Source organism: Dermacentor variabilis, chromosome 4 (genome assembly GCF_050947875.1).
Source record: "Dermacentor variabilis isolate Ectoservices chromosome 4, ASM5094787v1, whole genome shotgun sequence".
NCBI lineage: Eukaryota > Metazoa > Arthropoda > Arachnida > Ixodida > Ixodidae > Dermacentor > Dermacentor variabilis.
The window spans coordinates 124,717,518-124,733,484 of NC_134571.1; the positions used below are offsets into that span (position 1 = coordinate 124,717,518).

Here is a 15,967-nt window from a genome sequence, read left to right on the forward strand (position 1 = left end):
ATATTCATAAAAAGAAATTCCTGACATAAGCCACAATTGCTTTACTGCTTTGAAGCAGTTCTACCACACTAAACAAAGATAACAGTTGGTTACTTTTCAGCTTAAATTTGCCAAGTGATGAATGTGCACAAGTGTTCACAATGTACAAGTATGTTTGTTCATGCATTACAAATGAAAAAAAAAGAACAGCAAGACAAGTGCAAACATATTTTTTTTAACTCACCACTATGTCCTTCTAGTGTCTGGTTCATAGACAGGTTGCTCGGAGCTGCGAGGCCCCTGACTTTTCCATCTTTTTCTGAATGGTAGGACGTGCATAGCAACAAATTACTCAAACAAGCACAAGTCACATGTACAAAACAATGTTATTATAAAAGTGAAGGATGTTAAAATTTCTATTCCTTAAGTCCTCTATAAACTTAATAGTACTGTGCACTAGCTTATTTTTGAAAAACCTTATGCACAAGAAATTAAAACTCTTCCCCAACAAACCGCAAGGTCTCGTCAACTTGGTAATTCATACCATACTGCAAAAGATGGGAATTTCCAGCCTTGATACATTTCATTTATCATCTGTTTAAATATAAGCTCTCTTGATACATTGCACCTACTTTATTCTCAAGACAGAAGAATGCTTTCTTTAGTGCATGATGAAACACTGCAAAACTTTGGCAGCTAGCAGTATGATTACTACAAGCCAATAAGTTCGCCTGTACGTATTCTTGTGACTAAGCTGCACAATATGCCCACCAAATCATGTCTTATTAATTGTCCTTAGATTTCAACCTTTACAGTATTACTGCTGAAAATGTGGCAGAGACATTTTAACGCTCGACATGAAGTACCAAATAAGACAACACTACTGCTCCTACAGATGATGATGCCCTTTAATGTGTTTTATTGTCTTTAAAGCCTGTGAACCAAGCGTGCCTACCAAAAAGCACTGGTTGCGACTTGCAACTTTCTGAGCAAACGTGAACACATAAAACCAAATTGAGTGTTTTAATTCAAAAGAAGAAAAAAAATTAAGGGAAGAAGCAGCTTCTTAGTTACCTGTTTCTAACTTCAGCACCTTTAACAGGCCATTGTCGCCTCCACAAGCTATGTAACCATGTTCTCTGTTCCACGCTAAACACTGAATTCTTGTGTTGTTGGGGATGGCAATCTGAAAAACGAAAATAAACAAGGCAACGATCATCATCAATTTTCGATAACACTGACTTGAATTTGTTGCACAGGCGCTCAGCTCTTACTGAAAGAACGGGCCGTTGTCGCGAACTGCGCTAGATATTTTCTCAGTTCACCAGGCATCATATTTTCTGTCAGAAACTACTTGCGACATACAATTAAATCGGTTACATCGAAGCACTAGAATTAAGAGTGTATGGTGCGCGCCTGAGAACGAATGTTTAAGATTGCCGCAGAGAAACTCGGATCATTTTTTTTTTTTTTTACTGCGCGTTAGCGCACCGAACTTGACCCGCCAGAATTCTTCGAAGCTTCATTAACAGAGCTAGCCCACAACTTCACTCTGCTGTTCAGTCACGGATAATTCGTGATGCACAGAGCTGAGTTTAACAGAGTTTTGCAAGTTCGAGTGTGTGCTCAAACGACATGTTTGAAACTGGGCACAGCTCAGATCGCGTTCAGCGCAGATCGCAGCAAGTCTCCGCGTAATTCTTCTGAAAGCACAGCAACTCGGTTTCTATTGTAGTACGTGCATACGCTCGCGCAAGCTTCTGTCAAAAGGTGTCATTCACCTGAGCGTGAACTTCGACCGTGGGAAAAAAGGTTGTTCACGCTGGCTCACCTTCTTGCTCAAGTAAATGAACATGATGACCGCCTTGTGCAGCGCTGAGGGTATAGTTTTCAGTGGGATCGGGCGAAAGTAGTCATTAAACCAGCCGATCACCGATCAAAGCAGCACATCACAACAGAAAGAAGCACAAACAGCTGCCATGACGACGCTACACGCTACCCTCAAACGTAAAAAAAAATTAATAAAACTACAAAATACAGGCTCACACAATACTTAAATGAACTGTATTTAAAATTTCCAACAAACTGTTTGCAAATATTTTTAAAAATTTGTTGTTTTCAATTATGAAATTATATTTCTGGGTTCGAGAGTTCTTATCCGGGTCTTTTTGGCCTGCTTCAGCAACGTGGTGTGAGTGTCGGCAATTTGTCTCTCCCATTTGTGTCGCTGTTTCGCTATTATTTTCTCGTTGCGGAGCACATAACGCCCCATTAAACGTCTAATTAGCACCTCATCGACGGTATTTTTGTTGCAGATTAGCGCACCCACGCGCGTCTTCACGATGGTCGCTCAAAAGAAACAGGTGAGGTTAAACCTAACTCCATGCTGTTTGCCTTGACATCGCCGCGCTTTTGACGCTTGTACTCTGTGTGTTGTGCTTAATATAGTCAGCGAAAGGTGTCAGTTCGCTTGTGAAGGTTTAAACGTATATCCGTAATGATATTACTTCGTGTTTTCGACGCAAGCCCGCTACTCCAGCTCCCTCGCCATCGATCTCAGCCGGCGTGCCATACAGACGTACTGCTGAACGTCGGTGCTTGGACTTGCCCGTTTTTGAGGGGAGCAGTTTTGGTGGCTGGCAGTCTTCACTTATTGTTACAAATTTGCGACATGTTTTATGAGACGCCACTGCTTCGATAATGACGGGGCAGTCTTTGTGTAATTTCTTGCTGTGAATCGGCGAGCCTGGCAGTATGCGTTGACTCGATAGGTTAATCAGCTTATAAGCTATCTCATCCGCGTGTATCGCTGTAACTATGCGTTTGTTCGAGTAGAAGCCGTTTTTTCTAAATTTTGTTTCACGCGGTTTAGACACGTATTTAGCGACTATCGTCTGGACCGAAAAAGCTGCAAAACGTATCAGCAGAGAGACTGATCTCGTAGCTTCCTAGAAAGCTTACCGACCGTCGCCCGTCTCTTCGCCACTGCAGAAAAAGGCTCTGGAGAGCATCAACTCCAGGCTAGCCCTTGTGATGAAGTCTGGCAAGTACGTCTTGGGCCACAAGCAGACCATCAAGACGTTGCGGCAAGGCAAGGCGAAGCTGATCATCATCGCCAACAACACCCCTCCTCTCAGGTGAGGCCTGGCAGCCACTTTGTTCTAGCACTTAGTAACGTGTTCGACAGTTCATTCGTTTGGGTGTAGTCGCTTCTATGTTCTTTTACTGTGCACATCGTGGCACCCACACATAAGGGGACAGAAGCGAGGGTGCTGGTCAATGTAATATGTTTTGACGGTAATGGTCAAGTCCATTCTTACTTTCGACCTCCTGCATGCATGACAAAAACGCTCAGATGCTCACGTATTGAGGAAAAAGATAAATACGGCGTAACCCTGCATCCCTGCGTTTCACTGTGATGTTTGTCACTGTAAACCCCTAGGAACCTGCCAAACTTGCCATGCTGTTGCCCAACGAGGGCTTGTAAATTAGCCCAGAGCTGGAGGAATTGCTGAAGTCTAGTGATCTTTTGCCACACTAGTTTGTCTGCTAGAACGATGGCTGTTACATTGCGCAAACCATTCATTGGCCACTAAAGGGCCTCACTAACGTCCTCTCATGAATTCCGCCCACTAGACTCATACAAGTGGCAAAAGTCCACTGTCAAAGCCGTTGCCTTGAGTAAGCTGTGGCTTCAGTGGTGACAGCACAGTAGTTTCCACGTGGGAATGTGTAATTGGGGGCTAGGTGTGCAAACCACGACAGTGTCTGAAATCTTTGGCACTTACTTGTTTGGGGTATTGTGTGCACTGTGCAGACTGTGAGTAGTGGCATCAGTGCGCATATTTCAGAGGCTGCAGCAGATGAGAAGTGTGCATCTCAACTAAGTTTTCTTGAGAAAGTGATGACTACCACTGCAAGATTGTTGCTGTCACAGTAAATGAGCTCAGGGCTTAAGGGATTGCTGAAGGAGGCTAGGTGAGGCAATCGATAAGACCACATGCTGGAGAGCATCAAATTTGCGGTGTATAAATAATGAACAAGTACCAACTCGCCCAATTTGCCATTATTGTTTTTTTTTTCCGTACCACTTACACTCCAGAGCCCGCTCATAGTTGTCTAATGACTGGCTGGCTGAGGCACCATACTACATGCATCTCACTCTTCACAAAGGACCTGTAATTTCATTACCTTGCAAAGTGTCTTGTCAAAGTGTACCTAATGGGTAAAGTTTCTGTGACTGATTTGTTTTTAGAGCTTGTACTTTTCTGCGAGCACATTCTTCCCACTCTCTTCTGCGTGCTAAGCATCATTTATTTCATGCACAGGACTGTAGGAATACCTGTATGATTTGTTCAAAGTGTGTATGTCAAAAAAAAAAGTTGTATGTCGGGTCGCCGACATACAACTTGTCTACGCTATTGGTTGAAATTTTGAAGCCACTTGTGGAAGGAAGCACGTTTGCGGTCAATAATTCTAAAGAATTTGTTACCGCGGTACATCAGCAGCAGCTTCGGGATGACGATGTTATGGTATCTTACGATGTCGTGTCCTTGTTCACGAATGTGCCGATAGCATTGGCTACGGATATTATTGAGAAACGCCTGCAGGATGACTGTACGTTAGAAAGCCACATTTCCCTGACTGTCGACGACATCATGATTCTGCTTAGGTTCTGCTTGAAGAAAACGTATTTCACGTTTGCCGGAACCATATATCACCAGATAGAAGGCGTCCCGGTCCTGTAATCGTGGCTGATCTGTTAATGCAACACGTGGAAACGGCTGTGATGACGTCCTTGCCCTTCCCTGTCAAAATGTACTCTCGCTATGTAGCCGTATATCGCAAATCTTGCGATAGTGCTTAGGTTCTGCTTGAAGAAAACGTATTTCACGTTTGCCGGAACCATATATCACCAGATAGAAGGCGTCCCGGTCCTGTAATCGTGGCTGATCTGTTAATGCAACACGTGGAAACGGCTGTGATGACGTCCTTGCCCTTCCCTGTCAAAATGTACTCTCGCTATGTAGCCGTATATCGCAAATCTTGCGATAGTGGGAGTCTGCTAAGTTTTGACTCTCACCACCCTATAGAACACAAACATGCCATGGTACGTACGCTCCTGTCCCGTTGCGATGAGCTCTCGTCAACGCAAACTTTGAGGGAGCAAGAATTAACAAATGTTGCCGCTCTTTTGCATAGCCGGAGTTACCCTGAGCGCTTTGTCAATGATACGCGGCGGCGCATGCAGAGACCCCGCGAGAGAAAGGCCGAAAGGCCAGCTTCCTGTGTGCATTCCGTATGTCCGCGGTGTATCTGGCGCAGTGCGCAGGGCTTTACAGCCTTTGGGTGTTCGAACTGTGTTCAAACCCTCGTACACATTGGCCAACGTGTTCCCAAAGCCAAAGGACTGCACATCTCCGGACGAACAAAGTGGTGTCATCTACAAGGTCGACTGCTCGAACTGTGGTGCCAGCTACATTGGCGAGACGGGGTGGCGACGTTGAACTCGACTCAAGGAACACCTAAGGGATGCTACGAAAGCCATCCATGCCACACGTGCCAAGATGGAATTGGTGGATCATTGTTTAACAAAGGGACACATGTTCGGTTTTGATAATGTAACCATGTTAGCACGGGAACAACGATGGGGCCCAAGAAAATTTGTGGAATCATGGTTCATCCGTCGCAATCAATCTTCATGCAATTCTAACCGTGGCCCCCTGCCAGATGTTTACGGCAGTATCATACATAAATAGATGTATTTCTCATTTGTTGCCATTTGTGTACTGACGATGCCACCCGCATAGGTGGCGAAACGTCTATGTTTTTGTAATTTAATTATTGATTAAAGCCAGTGGAAACAACACGTTGAAGTGTATATGTCAGCTGCTGCTTGCCTTTTAAGCTTGGACGACGTTTATATCTGACTTTTACCTCCAAGCACAACTGCTGCGCATCCCTGACAGGTTCCATGTTCGAATTTTCGTTGCAGGAAAAGTGAGATTGAGTACTACGCCATGCTGGCCAAGACTGGTGTCCACCACTACACAGGAAACAACATTGAGCTGGGCACAGCGTGCGGAAAGTACTACCGCGTCTGCTGTCTCAGCATCACTGATCCAGGTGAGGCTCTTTTTGTCTTCAGGTATCCCCTATCATCGAAGCTGTTAAAAACATGGAGTAACAAAAAGTCGCTGAATATGCATTTTGATCATCCCTGGAATATATTACTGTGCATTCTAAGTCCCCAGTCCACTGGCTTCAGGGGTAGCACCACTTCAGGCTTACATGGTGCTATATAGGTTGCATGCCATGGAAATCGTGCTCGCAGCCTGCAACCAACAAGTTGACTGCACATCACATTGGCAGTGTGATTTTTAGATGGCGATGCCAGAAAAGGACGACGGGAGGAGGTCTGTTGAAATTGCACTGAGAGCTATTTTGCGCTTTGCTTTGGTGATGGTAGTGGTGTTCGTTGACACAATACACTGCAAATGAAGTGTTTCCACATTGGCTTCGTGTGCTGATAGATGGTGATAGTACGTGCCTTTGAAGTTATCTATGCGCACTGAGAGTTGCCAAAGTGTCCTCCAGAAGATTAAATAGCCTTTGGGTGTCGTTGCAATTTTTCTATTTGTTGCATACATGCTACGCGTGATGCAAGAACACCACAGTTGTAGCGCAGTATTTTTTTGTGTGGTTGTATACATTGTGATTGAATTGTGTGCGCAGAGCAGTTTAGAGAATCGCAACTTCAGTCAAATGCCGTGTGAAGGGCAGATGGCATGGCAGGATTGTAGCCGAAGTTTCAACGTTGTGCTACATGCTCAACTATTTACTTGCATTCTGTTCGTTTCAGCTTTCATGCATAATTTTCCTGGTAGCTTAAAAGGGCCTCTTGTAAGAAAGCTTCACTGGTAGTAGTGTATGACTAGACTGCAAGAAACACAACATGCAAGCAAAAATCACAGGTTGTCATGTAATCTTCGTCGCGAAACGGAAAACAAAGGTTGCATTACAACTTTTGTTGTTTTACTTTTGATAAATTGTGATACATTGTTTAGGAGATGGAGAACAATAACCGGACCTTAACATTTGGTTGTCACAATATGTTTGGTTACTTTCAATATTGAAAAATATCAATTTTAATAAGTCATTTTCAAATACAACTAGTTATTGCACGGTATTCAATTCATATTCGAATGTTCGCCCACCCATAATCATTATACAGTAAAACCACATTAATTTGGATTTCACAGGACCAAAAAAGAAATGTCCGAATTAACCGAATGTTGAATTATCGACGGCATCGAGATAACATAAGATGCTTACCATGTCAACATGCTTTTACTTATTGAATGAATAGGCAAATCCTGTTTTTATTTTGCACAAAAGCAGCGCGGAAGCTGCAATTTTCATCTCGTGACTGATTAGCGCTCGCAGCGGCAAAGGCCTCGCAACTTCCTTACAGCGCAGCCTTGGCGTGCGCCTTCATCTGAGACACATTTTTCTTTACCGTGCGCGTGTGCCGATTATTTTTTCGACAGGTGGCCGCCGCCCATCGCGATGTAAACGGTGCTCTTCATCCTTGACAGTTTTTCACTGAGTAAAAACAACTACTGTTTGCTGCAACCGTTACGAAGGAAACCGCGGCCGCAGTTGATGCTATCATGGATTGCGACCTTGCAGTTCTGAAGGTGCGCGGCTGATGCAGGCACTGAGTTGAAAGGAAACTACCATTTGCTACAGATGGGGGCGAAATGCGGCCGCCGTCTGTAAGAGGCTGTCTGTAACGTCTGGACCTCCATCATTAAGCTTGTCAATGTCAGCACATTTAAAAGGATGCAAGCATCCTAGTTGCATTCACTTATCAGATCTCCTTGACTGCTTGATCTACATGTTTGGCATGTGTGCAGGCTTTGAAAATGGTTTTGGTTATAAAATGTGGATATTCGTGATGCTGGCAACATACATTTTAAGTGGTTTACGCTGTATTGAGAATGGACGAAGCTTGTAGCTGGTCAGAAAGTTGTCGGCTGATATTGTATGATGCAGCACATCTATGTGCTGTCAAAGTTTGCGCGCAACAATTAACCATTGTGAAATGTTTATTCAATAAAACAAGTACTCCACGGTCTAGCAATTTAAAAGGTAAAATTTTTCTTTCAGCGTTATTCTTGGCTGCCTTTTGTAGAAATTGTCATTCTGCCCGATTTTAGAATCTTAAGAGTGTCTTTTGGAGTAACATTTGCACCTGTGTTTTATCATGCTTTGTGTCAGAACCACATTGTCGCATGCAGAAGGTGCACCTGTCTGGAGCTGATATTTCTGGCAAAAATTGCATGGAGTTAATATGTTGCCGTCTTTGTTTCTTTTCTCTATTGCAGGGGATTCCGACATCATCAGAAGCATGCCTACCGAGCAGTGAACTTAATTAAAACTGTTAATAGAAAAGCATGGACCAAAGGCTGCTTATTTTACACTGGGTATTTTCAATGTATGAAGTATTCCAGAAATTCTGCAAAGGCTTGGCCGCTGCATTGGCCACAATGTCTCTGTGCTCTATCTCAGTAGTTCCTTGCAGCACTGTAGAAGCTACAGGAGACTACGGGAAGGCCATCTCAAAATGTGTTAGTCCGTGCCGCGTCTCATCTCTTCTGTCATGCTCCACAGTTGGTGGATTGATGCAACAAGCGTTTTGATGTATCCATAAGCTGCATTTACTATGGGCGGGTACAACTTTAGAAAAAATACTCCTCCAAGACAGATGCACACGAGCCTCCACCAATGGGCGCACACTCTAGACTGACATGAGCTGGACGGCTGGTGACCCCGCCAATGGAGGATGGCCACCCGCGCTTTGAGCTCGGCCGAGTTGCATTCAGTCGTTTGCGTCTACCCCTCGTCGGGGTGCATTCCCAAACTGTTTGTGGTAATCTACCATACCGGTAATGTTATTGCGAGTGTACAATGCAGCATTTTGTGCCACATGTGCTTAGAGCTCTGTTCCGGCGACGAAAGATTGCAGCAAGCATCGCTGACACTGCGCCATGCTGTTTGTTCCACGGTGTTATTTTTTTGCTCTGAAATTACGACGAGGAAAATTTCCCAAAGTCTGGTGCCTAATGTTAGCAGCGGGTGTGTTCATGTGCTGGGTCACTGTACAAAAAAAAAAAAGTCCAAAGGAACAAAAAAAATCCTATAACATTCTAAAAATAAGTTTGTGGAAACACGAAAGAGTATTTATGAAGCATTTTTGTACCTTTCCTGCCTCGATCGTCTTCTCGCCCCAGGTTTGTAATGGTTTCGATAAATGCATTGTTTCTTTTTTTTTTTTGAAGTACTTGTCAAATAGCAACCGATTCATTTTAAGCTCGGAAAACGAGTAGTAAATGTGCCATGTACATGTAAACCACCCCAAAAGTCGTGCAGAGCTGCTCTTTCTACTTGTGTCCCTCGTAATGAAGCTAAAAAGCAGACGACACGCAGCATTGTAGAAGGCGCTGGATTATTTTTCTCGCGCGATCCGGCATGTGCTGTAGCATTCCAATCACGAGAGCTCTACCAAACCAGTAATGAAAATACAAAAGTATTTATTTATACCGAGAATTAACGCGTTTTGGAAACACGGTCGTTCCAGTAGGACTATTTTTAGTCGCAGAGGCAATTGGCTGTCGCGCATCGGTTATCTGGGCGGGGTTTCCACTTTTCTTTCTAAATTTGTACCCGACTATAGAATGCAACAGCAGGGCTCTGCTTCACTTATGCACTTTCTCATCAGTTAGTTGCAGCCTCCTTAGTCAGTAGTAATGGCGAACACCCGTACAGATGTTCACTCGTGTGGCATCGTATACCCAACATCTGTTTGGTGCTTTTACGGCTTAGCACAAACTTTATATAGCCCTAGCAGCATCAAAACTAACATGTGATCTCTGTAATAGTGGCAAAACATGCCTGATGCTTTGTTCTGAGCATGCGATTACGTTAAGCGATTACTGATTTTTACCACGTATTTCTTGCTGTTGGGGCAGAAAGACAGTACCAAGCACAAATTCAGATCCAAGCAGGCAGTCTGGGCTGTATGCGCTGCTATGTTCATGCGTAATTGCGGTTAGGGTGGCTTTTGCGCCGGCAGTAAAAGCCACAGTTAATTCGGCTTATACAACATGCACTCGGAAAAGGCTGAGCAAGTGGCGCATCGCTGGAATGGCTCGTGTACCAAGTGAAGCTAAAGCGCTCTAATCCCGCCAAGAATCGGACAGTTACGCTTGCAACCATAATATACTGCACGTTGATGTTGACTGCGTACATTTCGTACCTTCGGCAGTGCTGCAAGATACTTGTGAGGGTATGGACTCAACTTCAGCGAGATGGCACCTGGGGGAGCCTTGCTAAAAGCTCCCCCTTTGTTAAAAAAAACTTGTCTCGGCGGCTGCGACTGTGCTCTCAGCAGTTTGTTGCGGCTCCATGCTCTCTTACTGTTGCTCATGCCGCTGTATATTGAAGAGCATTGCCTGGGCTGCTTGGCAACCGGCAGTGCAATGCAAACAGCTTGAGATATACATTGATGCAATGTAACGAACGCCACTGTGCTTAAAAATCCGCGAAACATGTAAGTACTCTTTATTTCATTCTGATGCGAGGCACATCAATAACATTCCTGGTGTGCCGAGTGCTGTAGAGTGCTGGTGTGAGTGCTGGTAGAGAGATCGCCAGAGAGCTAGTGTTTGCACGTGTATTCAAACTATCACATTCGTGTGTGTGTGTTGTTCTCACCCGAAAACGCGGACACTATGTCCTGTACAACAAATTTAAAAGGCTTTTGCCCATGTCTCGCGGCATCCAAGCACTTGAGCAAGTTAACTCCATAAGAATTTGTTTTGTAGTTTTAACATCTTTGTGTGTGAAGTGCATAAAGGGGCCCTGCAGTGCTTGGTTTGGGTCACCATATTTGCTCATTATTCTTGGCATGTTCTAGAACACAGACCGAAAAAAATTGTGAAAATTTACCTGCACAAACCCAAGTTATCGGTCAGAAAATTCAAGATGCAAGTAAAATTAGTTGCCATTTGGATTTTCACAGCTCTTAACACTGCATTTTACTCTCCCGTGACATATGTTGACACAATTCACAGCAGGGCATTAAAGCTGGTGCACCACGATTGCCAAGCCTGTTGGCTGTGTCCACATGGCATCCAAGATCTGGTGTCGCACATTTTCTGATTTGGGAGGCCATGCTGTCACTTTTATGGTTGCAACAGCTTCTGCAAGGAGGCTGTTCGCACACCGAAGTGCTTGGCATGTTGATGTATCATCCCTAATTCTGCTTGTGGCTGAGGGATACTTAACATTGTTGTGAAACGTAATGCCAAAGCTTTTTTCACAGTACATGAACTGTCATTGAACTATCGAACTAACATTTTTAACCTATGATCACAGCATCTATTTAAGTTCATATCTAGTTTACGAAGTATACAATATTGCCACATTGAAGCAATGCCATCAGTGCCGCTCGGACAAGGTTTCCCTGACTCGTTGCAGGCTCTCCCTAATGAGAATCGGTGCACATTTATGTATACTACTACTGCTGTCAGTCTTGCAATACACAGTTGCCCCACAGATTCTCTTACTGCAAATACAGATAGCAGAAAGTACCCATGATAATTGCCTTTTCCATTGCTGCCAATACACACAAGTACAGCACTTCGAAAGGACTGCATTTTACTAGGCTTGCGGGATCACAAGGCCACACTTGCCATTGTGGAAACACAACCATAAGAAGTATGCACTCAGATATGAACAGGCACGCAGTCACTTTAGTGGAAGAAGATGCAACCCTTTATGTTCAGGTCTGCCCACTAGGGGTGCGACCGACGCTGATGTCTCGGTTGAAAACATGAGTATGCCTTATCTGGTGTTCTGCTGGTATTATGGTATCGGCACTCTCTGCTATTGGTCCGCTTCTGTAAGTTTGATACTGTTTCATCCAGGCAACTGTAGATTCTTCAGGTGGTGTTGGGTGCCGTGGTTTGCAAATCTCGTCTTGGCAGCTGACCTGGACACTTCTAGCATCAGTATAGGGCAATTTGTATGCATTGACTTGAATTTGTTTCGAACAAAATAAAGTTCAATTAAGTAGACCGATAGCAACAACGTGCTGTTGTAACATGTGCATGGCTTCAGAAATCTTGCGAGACACAGAAATGAAGGCTAGAATCGGACCTAGAGGCCCTATGTTTGTGAGCCAGGTCCAACTGTATACACCAGTGGCCTCAAACGGCGCTGCATCCAGTCTATATAGCACTTCAGGGGCCACACATATAGGCGTGCAGTGCCCTTTTTATGCCCCACTCCTCTCCGTTTGCAGTGCTTGCCTATTATTACGCAGAAGTTCTTGTGAAGTTGAGCGAGTCAGTCAGGGTCAGCGAGTCGGGGGCTGCGGCACAGTCAGAGTGGAAAGTGAGGGGGTGCACTATTCGGTGGGGCCACCCGACCCTCGAGCTGCTTGTTTGAGACCTCTGATGTACACCACAAACTCGAGTGGTGGGCAAAGATTCGCAGATATTAAAAATGAGAAACCCAAGAGAATGGCACCCTTAGAGGGAAGACAAAAACGTCGCATTGGTGTATATTCAACATGTGTGAGACATTGTTTTCAGTTAGCCATGTAAGTAAAATCATTCGTTTCTTTTCCCCGAGAAGGCTAATAATTGATGGGTTCAAAACAGTATTATGGACAAATGAAATGGCTAAGTGCTGGTGCACGAGCGAATGAATGGAAGATGTCGTATGATAAAATTTCGATTCTTCCAGAAATGGTTTAGTGCTAATTTCATTTCATTTATTTACTCTCAAGGCCGTACAGGCATTACAGAGAGGAGTGGCAATATAAAAAGAAAAAAAATATAGCTAGTGAGGCAGCACATGGTCACAGATAGCCGACTTGAACACATCATGGTCTGTGATAGTGACGATGGATGCGGGAAGGCGATTCCAGTCTTGACTTGTTTTCGGGATGAAGGCTTCGAGGTATACATTTCTTTTACACTGAGGCACCCCAACGTTCATTCGATGATCAATACGGAATGACAAATGGCTCGGTGGCGAAAAAAGTGTCATTTTTAGCTCATTATTAGTGTAGTATATTTTGTGAAACAGGCATAAGTGGGAAATTTGACGTCTAGCAGAAAGGAGAGGTAGTTCAAGCATTTGCTTCATGCGAGAAATGCTGGCTAAGCGATAGTAGTAAGAGAGGATAAACCTAACTGAGCGGTTCTGAACCGATTCTGTGGACTGTTAACGAGCTAGTGTACGGGTCCCATATCGATGAAGCGTACTCAAGTTTAGAACGCACGAGTGTTTTATATAGTAGTAGTTTCAGCGGGACGGGAGCGAGGCGGAAATTCCGCCTAAGAAAACCAAGGGAACTGTTAGCTTTGTTAATAACATGGTGGATATGCTTCTGCCATGACAGATTATTAGTGATATGGACGCCTAGATACTTGTAGTTGTCGACGAACTGAAGAAGGCAACCGTTAAGATCATAGCCCTGAGAAATGGACTGGTTAATCTTTCGAGACGCCCTCATTGCTTTACATTTGTTAATGCTTAGTGTCATAAGCCATGCATCACACCAAGAAGAAATTTTATGTAAGTCAGATTGAAGAACGGAGAAGTCAGACTCATTAGAAATTACGCGGTACAGTACGCAGCTGTCTGCAAAGAGCCTTGTTAGAAGTAACAGAATCTGGCAGGTCATTAATATAAATTAGAAAAAAAAGAGGCCCTAGGACTGACCCCTGAGGAACACCGGATGTTACATTGCATCATTTAGAGTTGTGATCATTAACAGAAACGTACGGTGTTCTATTCTGCAAGAAACATTCAATCCACTTAAGCAAGTTGCAATCAAGATGAAGTCGATGTGAGACGGTATCGAAAGCTTTCGCGAAGTCAAGGAAGATGCAGTCAATAACTGAAGCTCGATCTAATGCGGAAGACAAATCATTAGTAAAGGTTAATAATTGAGTCTCACAAGAATAATTTTTGCGAAAACCATGCTGCTTGACGCAAAAAAATTATTAGACTCGAAAAAGCTAATCAGGTTGCAGTAGATTATATGCTCTAATAATTTGCATGGAATAGAAGTTAAGGAGATCGGCCGGTAGTTTAAGGGGTTATGTGTATCACTGGATTTGTGGACTGGAATCACCTTCGCCGTCTTCCAGTCGTCCGGAAGGGTTGAACTCTGCAAAGACTGGGTAAAAAATATATGATATGCAGTATCACAAGGGGGAAAAATTCGCCGATGATTATGATACTCCCTGATGCGAAATTTCAACGCAGCCCTATGCGTGTTATCATTTCGCAATATACTGAGGCAAAGAGTTTAAGAGATGTGGTAGAGTCTGCACTGGTCGAAAATCTGATCTGCGGGGAAAGCACGTCATCTTTTATACGCGACTCGTCAAAGCTTCCAGTGCTATCACTGGTGCCCACATGGCTTCCAGAAAGTACTGCACGCCGTGCAACATTGCATTGCACTGCAGAGATAAAACGCACTTGTGCTTTGGATCAGGCTTGTATGTGGCTTAGATGCTCAAGTTACTGTAACACAATTAGTTTTGTAACTTTCATTTACACTTGTTAAGTGGTTAGTATTCTAATTACTTTTTGGCTTGTTTACACATGACAGAAGTATATACATAGGAATATGTTATGACAGGCCTTAATGTAAATGCGAACTTCTAGCTAAATTTTGTAGATTCTAATGAATTAAATACATTGTAGTGCAGTGTTGTGGGCAGCAAGTAATCAAGAAAGGTGCTTATAGCGCAAATTAAAAGAACTATAGTGGTCCAATTTAATCGTTATGGCATGCCTCATGGTCGGGTCGCAGTTATGGCGTGTAAACCCGAGAATTTAATTTTAGTCCTTTGGTGTGCTAGATGTCTTTCTGAAGTGCAACAAATCCAATTTCTATTGAAGTATTATGTAAGCAGACTCTAAAACGAAATGCTATTTATTGGGAATATTCTTGTTGATAATTATACTTTTTAATCTAATGTGCTAATTAATAATTTCATTCAGGATAATTATAAAGTTTATCAGGCAACATGGCCCTTTCGATGTCTTATTGTACCTTGAAAGCACCTTTTAATCAACATCAAAGTCCTCTGAATCGGAGCTCATGAGAAATTCTTGAATTTCTGCATTATTAAAAAGATGCTCAAGCTTTTTGTGCTGGTTTCTCATGTTGGAAAATGAGACATGTGAGCAATACCAACAGTCAATAAGCTTTGTTGCCTAATCTGTCGTATAAAGCAGTACCTACCTTAAAAGTTTACTTTAAACAGCTTCCGAGTACAGGGCTTGAGTCTAGGGATTTTTCATGTTCACAAATTATCTGTAGCACGGCCATGCACCAGCAGCCAGACGAATATACTCAGGCGCGGCACTTGAAGGATTAATTATGGTATTTGATGTGACTGACAGTTTATCATAACTTGCCTCTGAAATCCGGCCACTGTCATAAAAGCTAATGAAGAGAGGATAAATCAATTTCACAAGGAGTTACCCCACCACTGCTTTAAAGGATGCCAGTAGTACTAGTAGTCTTTAGCAGGCTGAAGGGTAATCATGATAGGCATGTAGTGTTGTACGATGGCAAACCTGGTCAGCCCTGAAAAGGCCAGAAGACAATAATAAAGAGATACTACAGTAGGTGTTGGGTTGACGGGATGCACCCCCTACTTGCCTCTGAAATTCACCAGAAATATCCACAATGGCATTATCCCCATCATTACCCTCAATGTTTCGTTGAACCTAAGTGCAGCAACGGCTACTGTCACTGTGGTGCCAGCAGTGCTGCTACGTAAGCACTCTGAATGTGCTGAAATTGGACTAATGTAATAATTGGAAGCCTTCACCGATTAATCTCATTTCATTAAAAATAGTTAGCCTGTGCCCAGGGACCCACATTAAT

At 43.5% G+C, this 15,967-nt stretch overlaps 2 protein-coding genes across 2 annotated transcripts in view; one reads left to right on the plus strand and one right to left on the minus strand.

The window, feature by feature from the left end:
• Positions 1–2,036, minus strand: part of Oseg4 (intraflagellar transport protein Oseg4) — an 87,572-nt gene extending 85,536 nt beyond the window's left edge. Inside the window, exons 1-3 of the mRNA XM_075690209.1 lie at positions 1,811–2,036; positions 1,054–1,165; positions 224–298 (exon numbers count right to left, since the gene is read on the minus strand). Coding sequence (XP_075546324.1) covers positions 224–298; positions 1,054–1,165; positions 1,811–1,834 — 211 coding nt within the window. The 5' untranslated portion in view covers positions 1,835–2,036. The remainder of the gene's footprint in view (positions 1–223; positions 299–1,053; positions 1,166–1,810) is intronic.
• A 79-nt stretch (positions 2,037–2,115) lies between these two features.
• Positions 2,116–8,436, plus strand: RpL30 (ribosomal protein L30). Its single transcript, XM_075690210.1, has 5 exons — positions 2,116–2,170; positions 2,295–2,342; positions 2,971–3,116; positions 5,975–6,105; positions 8,370–8,436. Exons 2-5 carry the CDS (start codon positions 2,322–2,324, stop codon positions 8,408–8,410), a joined length of 339 nt encoding a protein of 112 aa, XP_075546325.1. The 5' UTR covers positions 2,116–2,170; positions 2,295–2,321; the 3' UTR covers positions 8,411–8,436.
• The last annotated feature ends 7,531 nt before the right edge of the window (positions 8,437–15,967 follow it).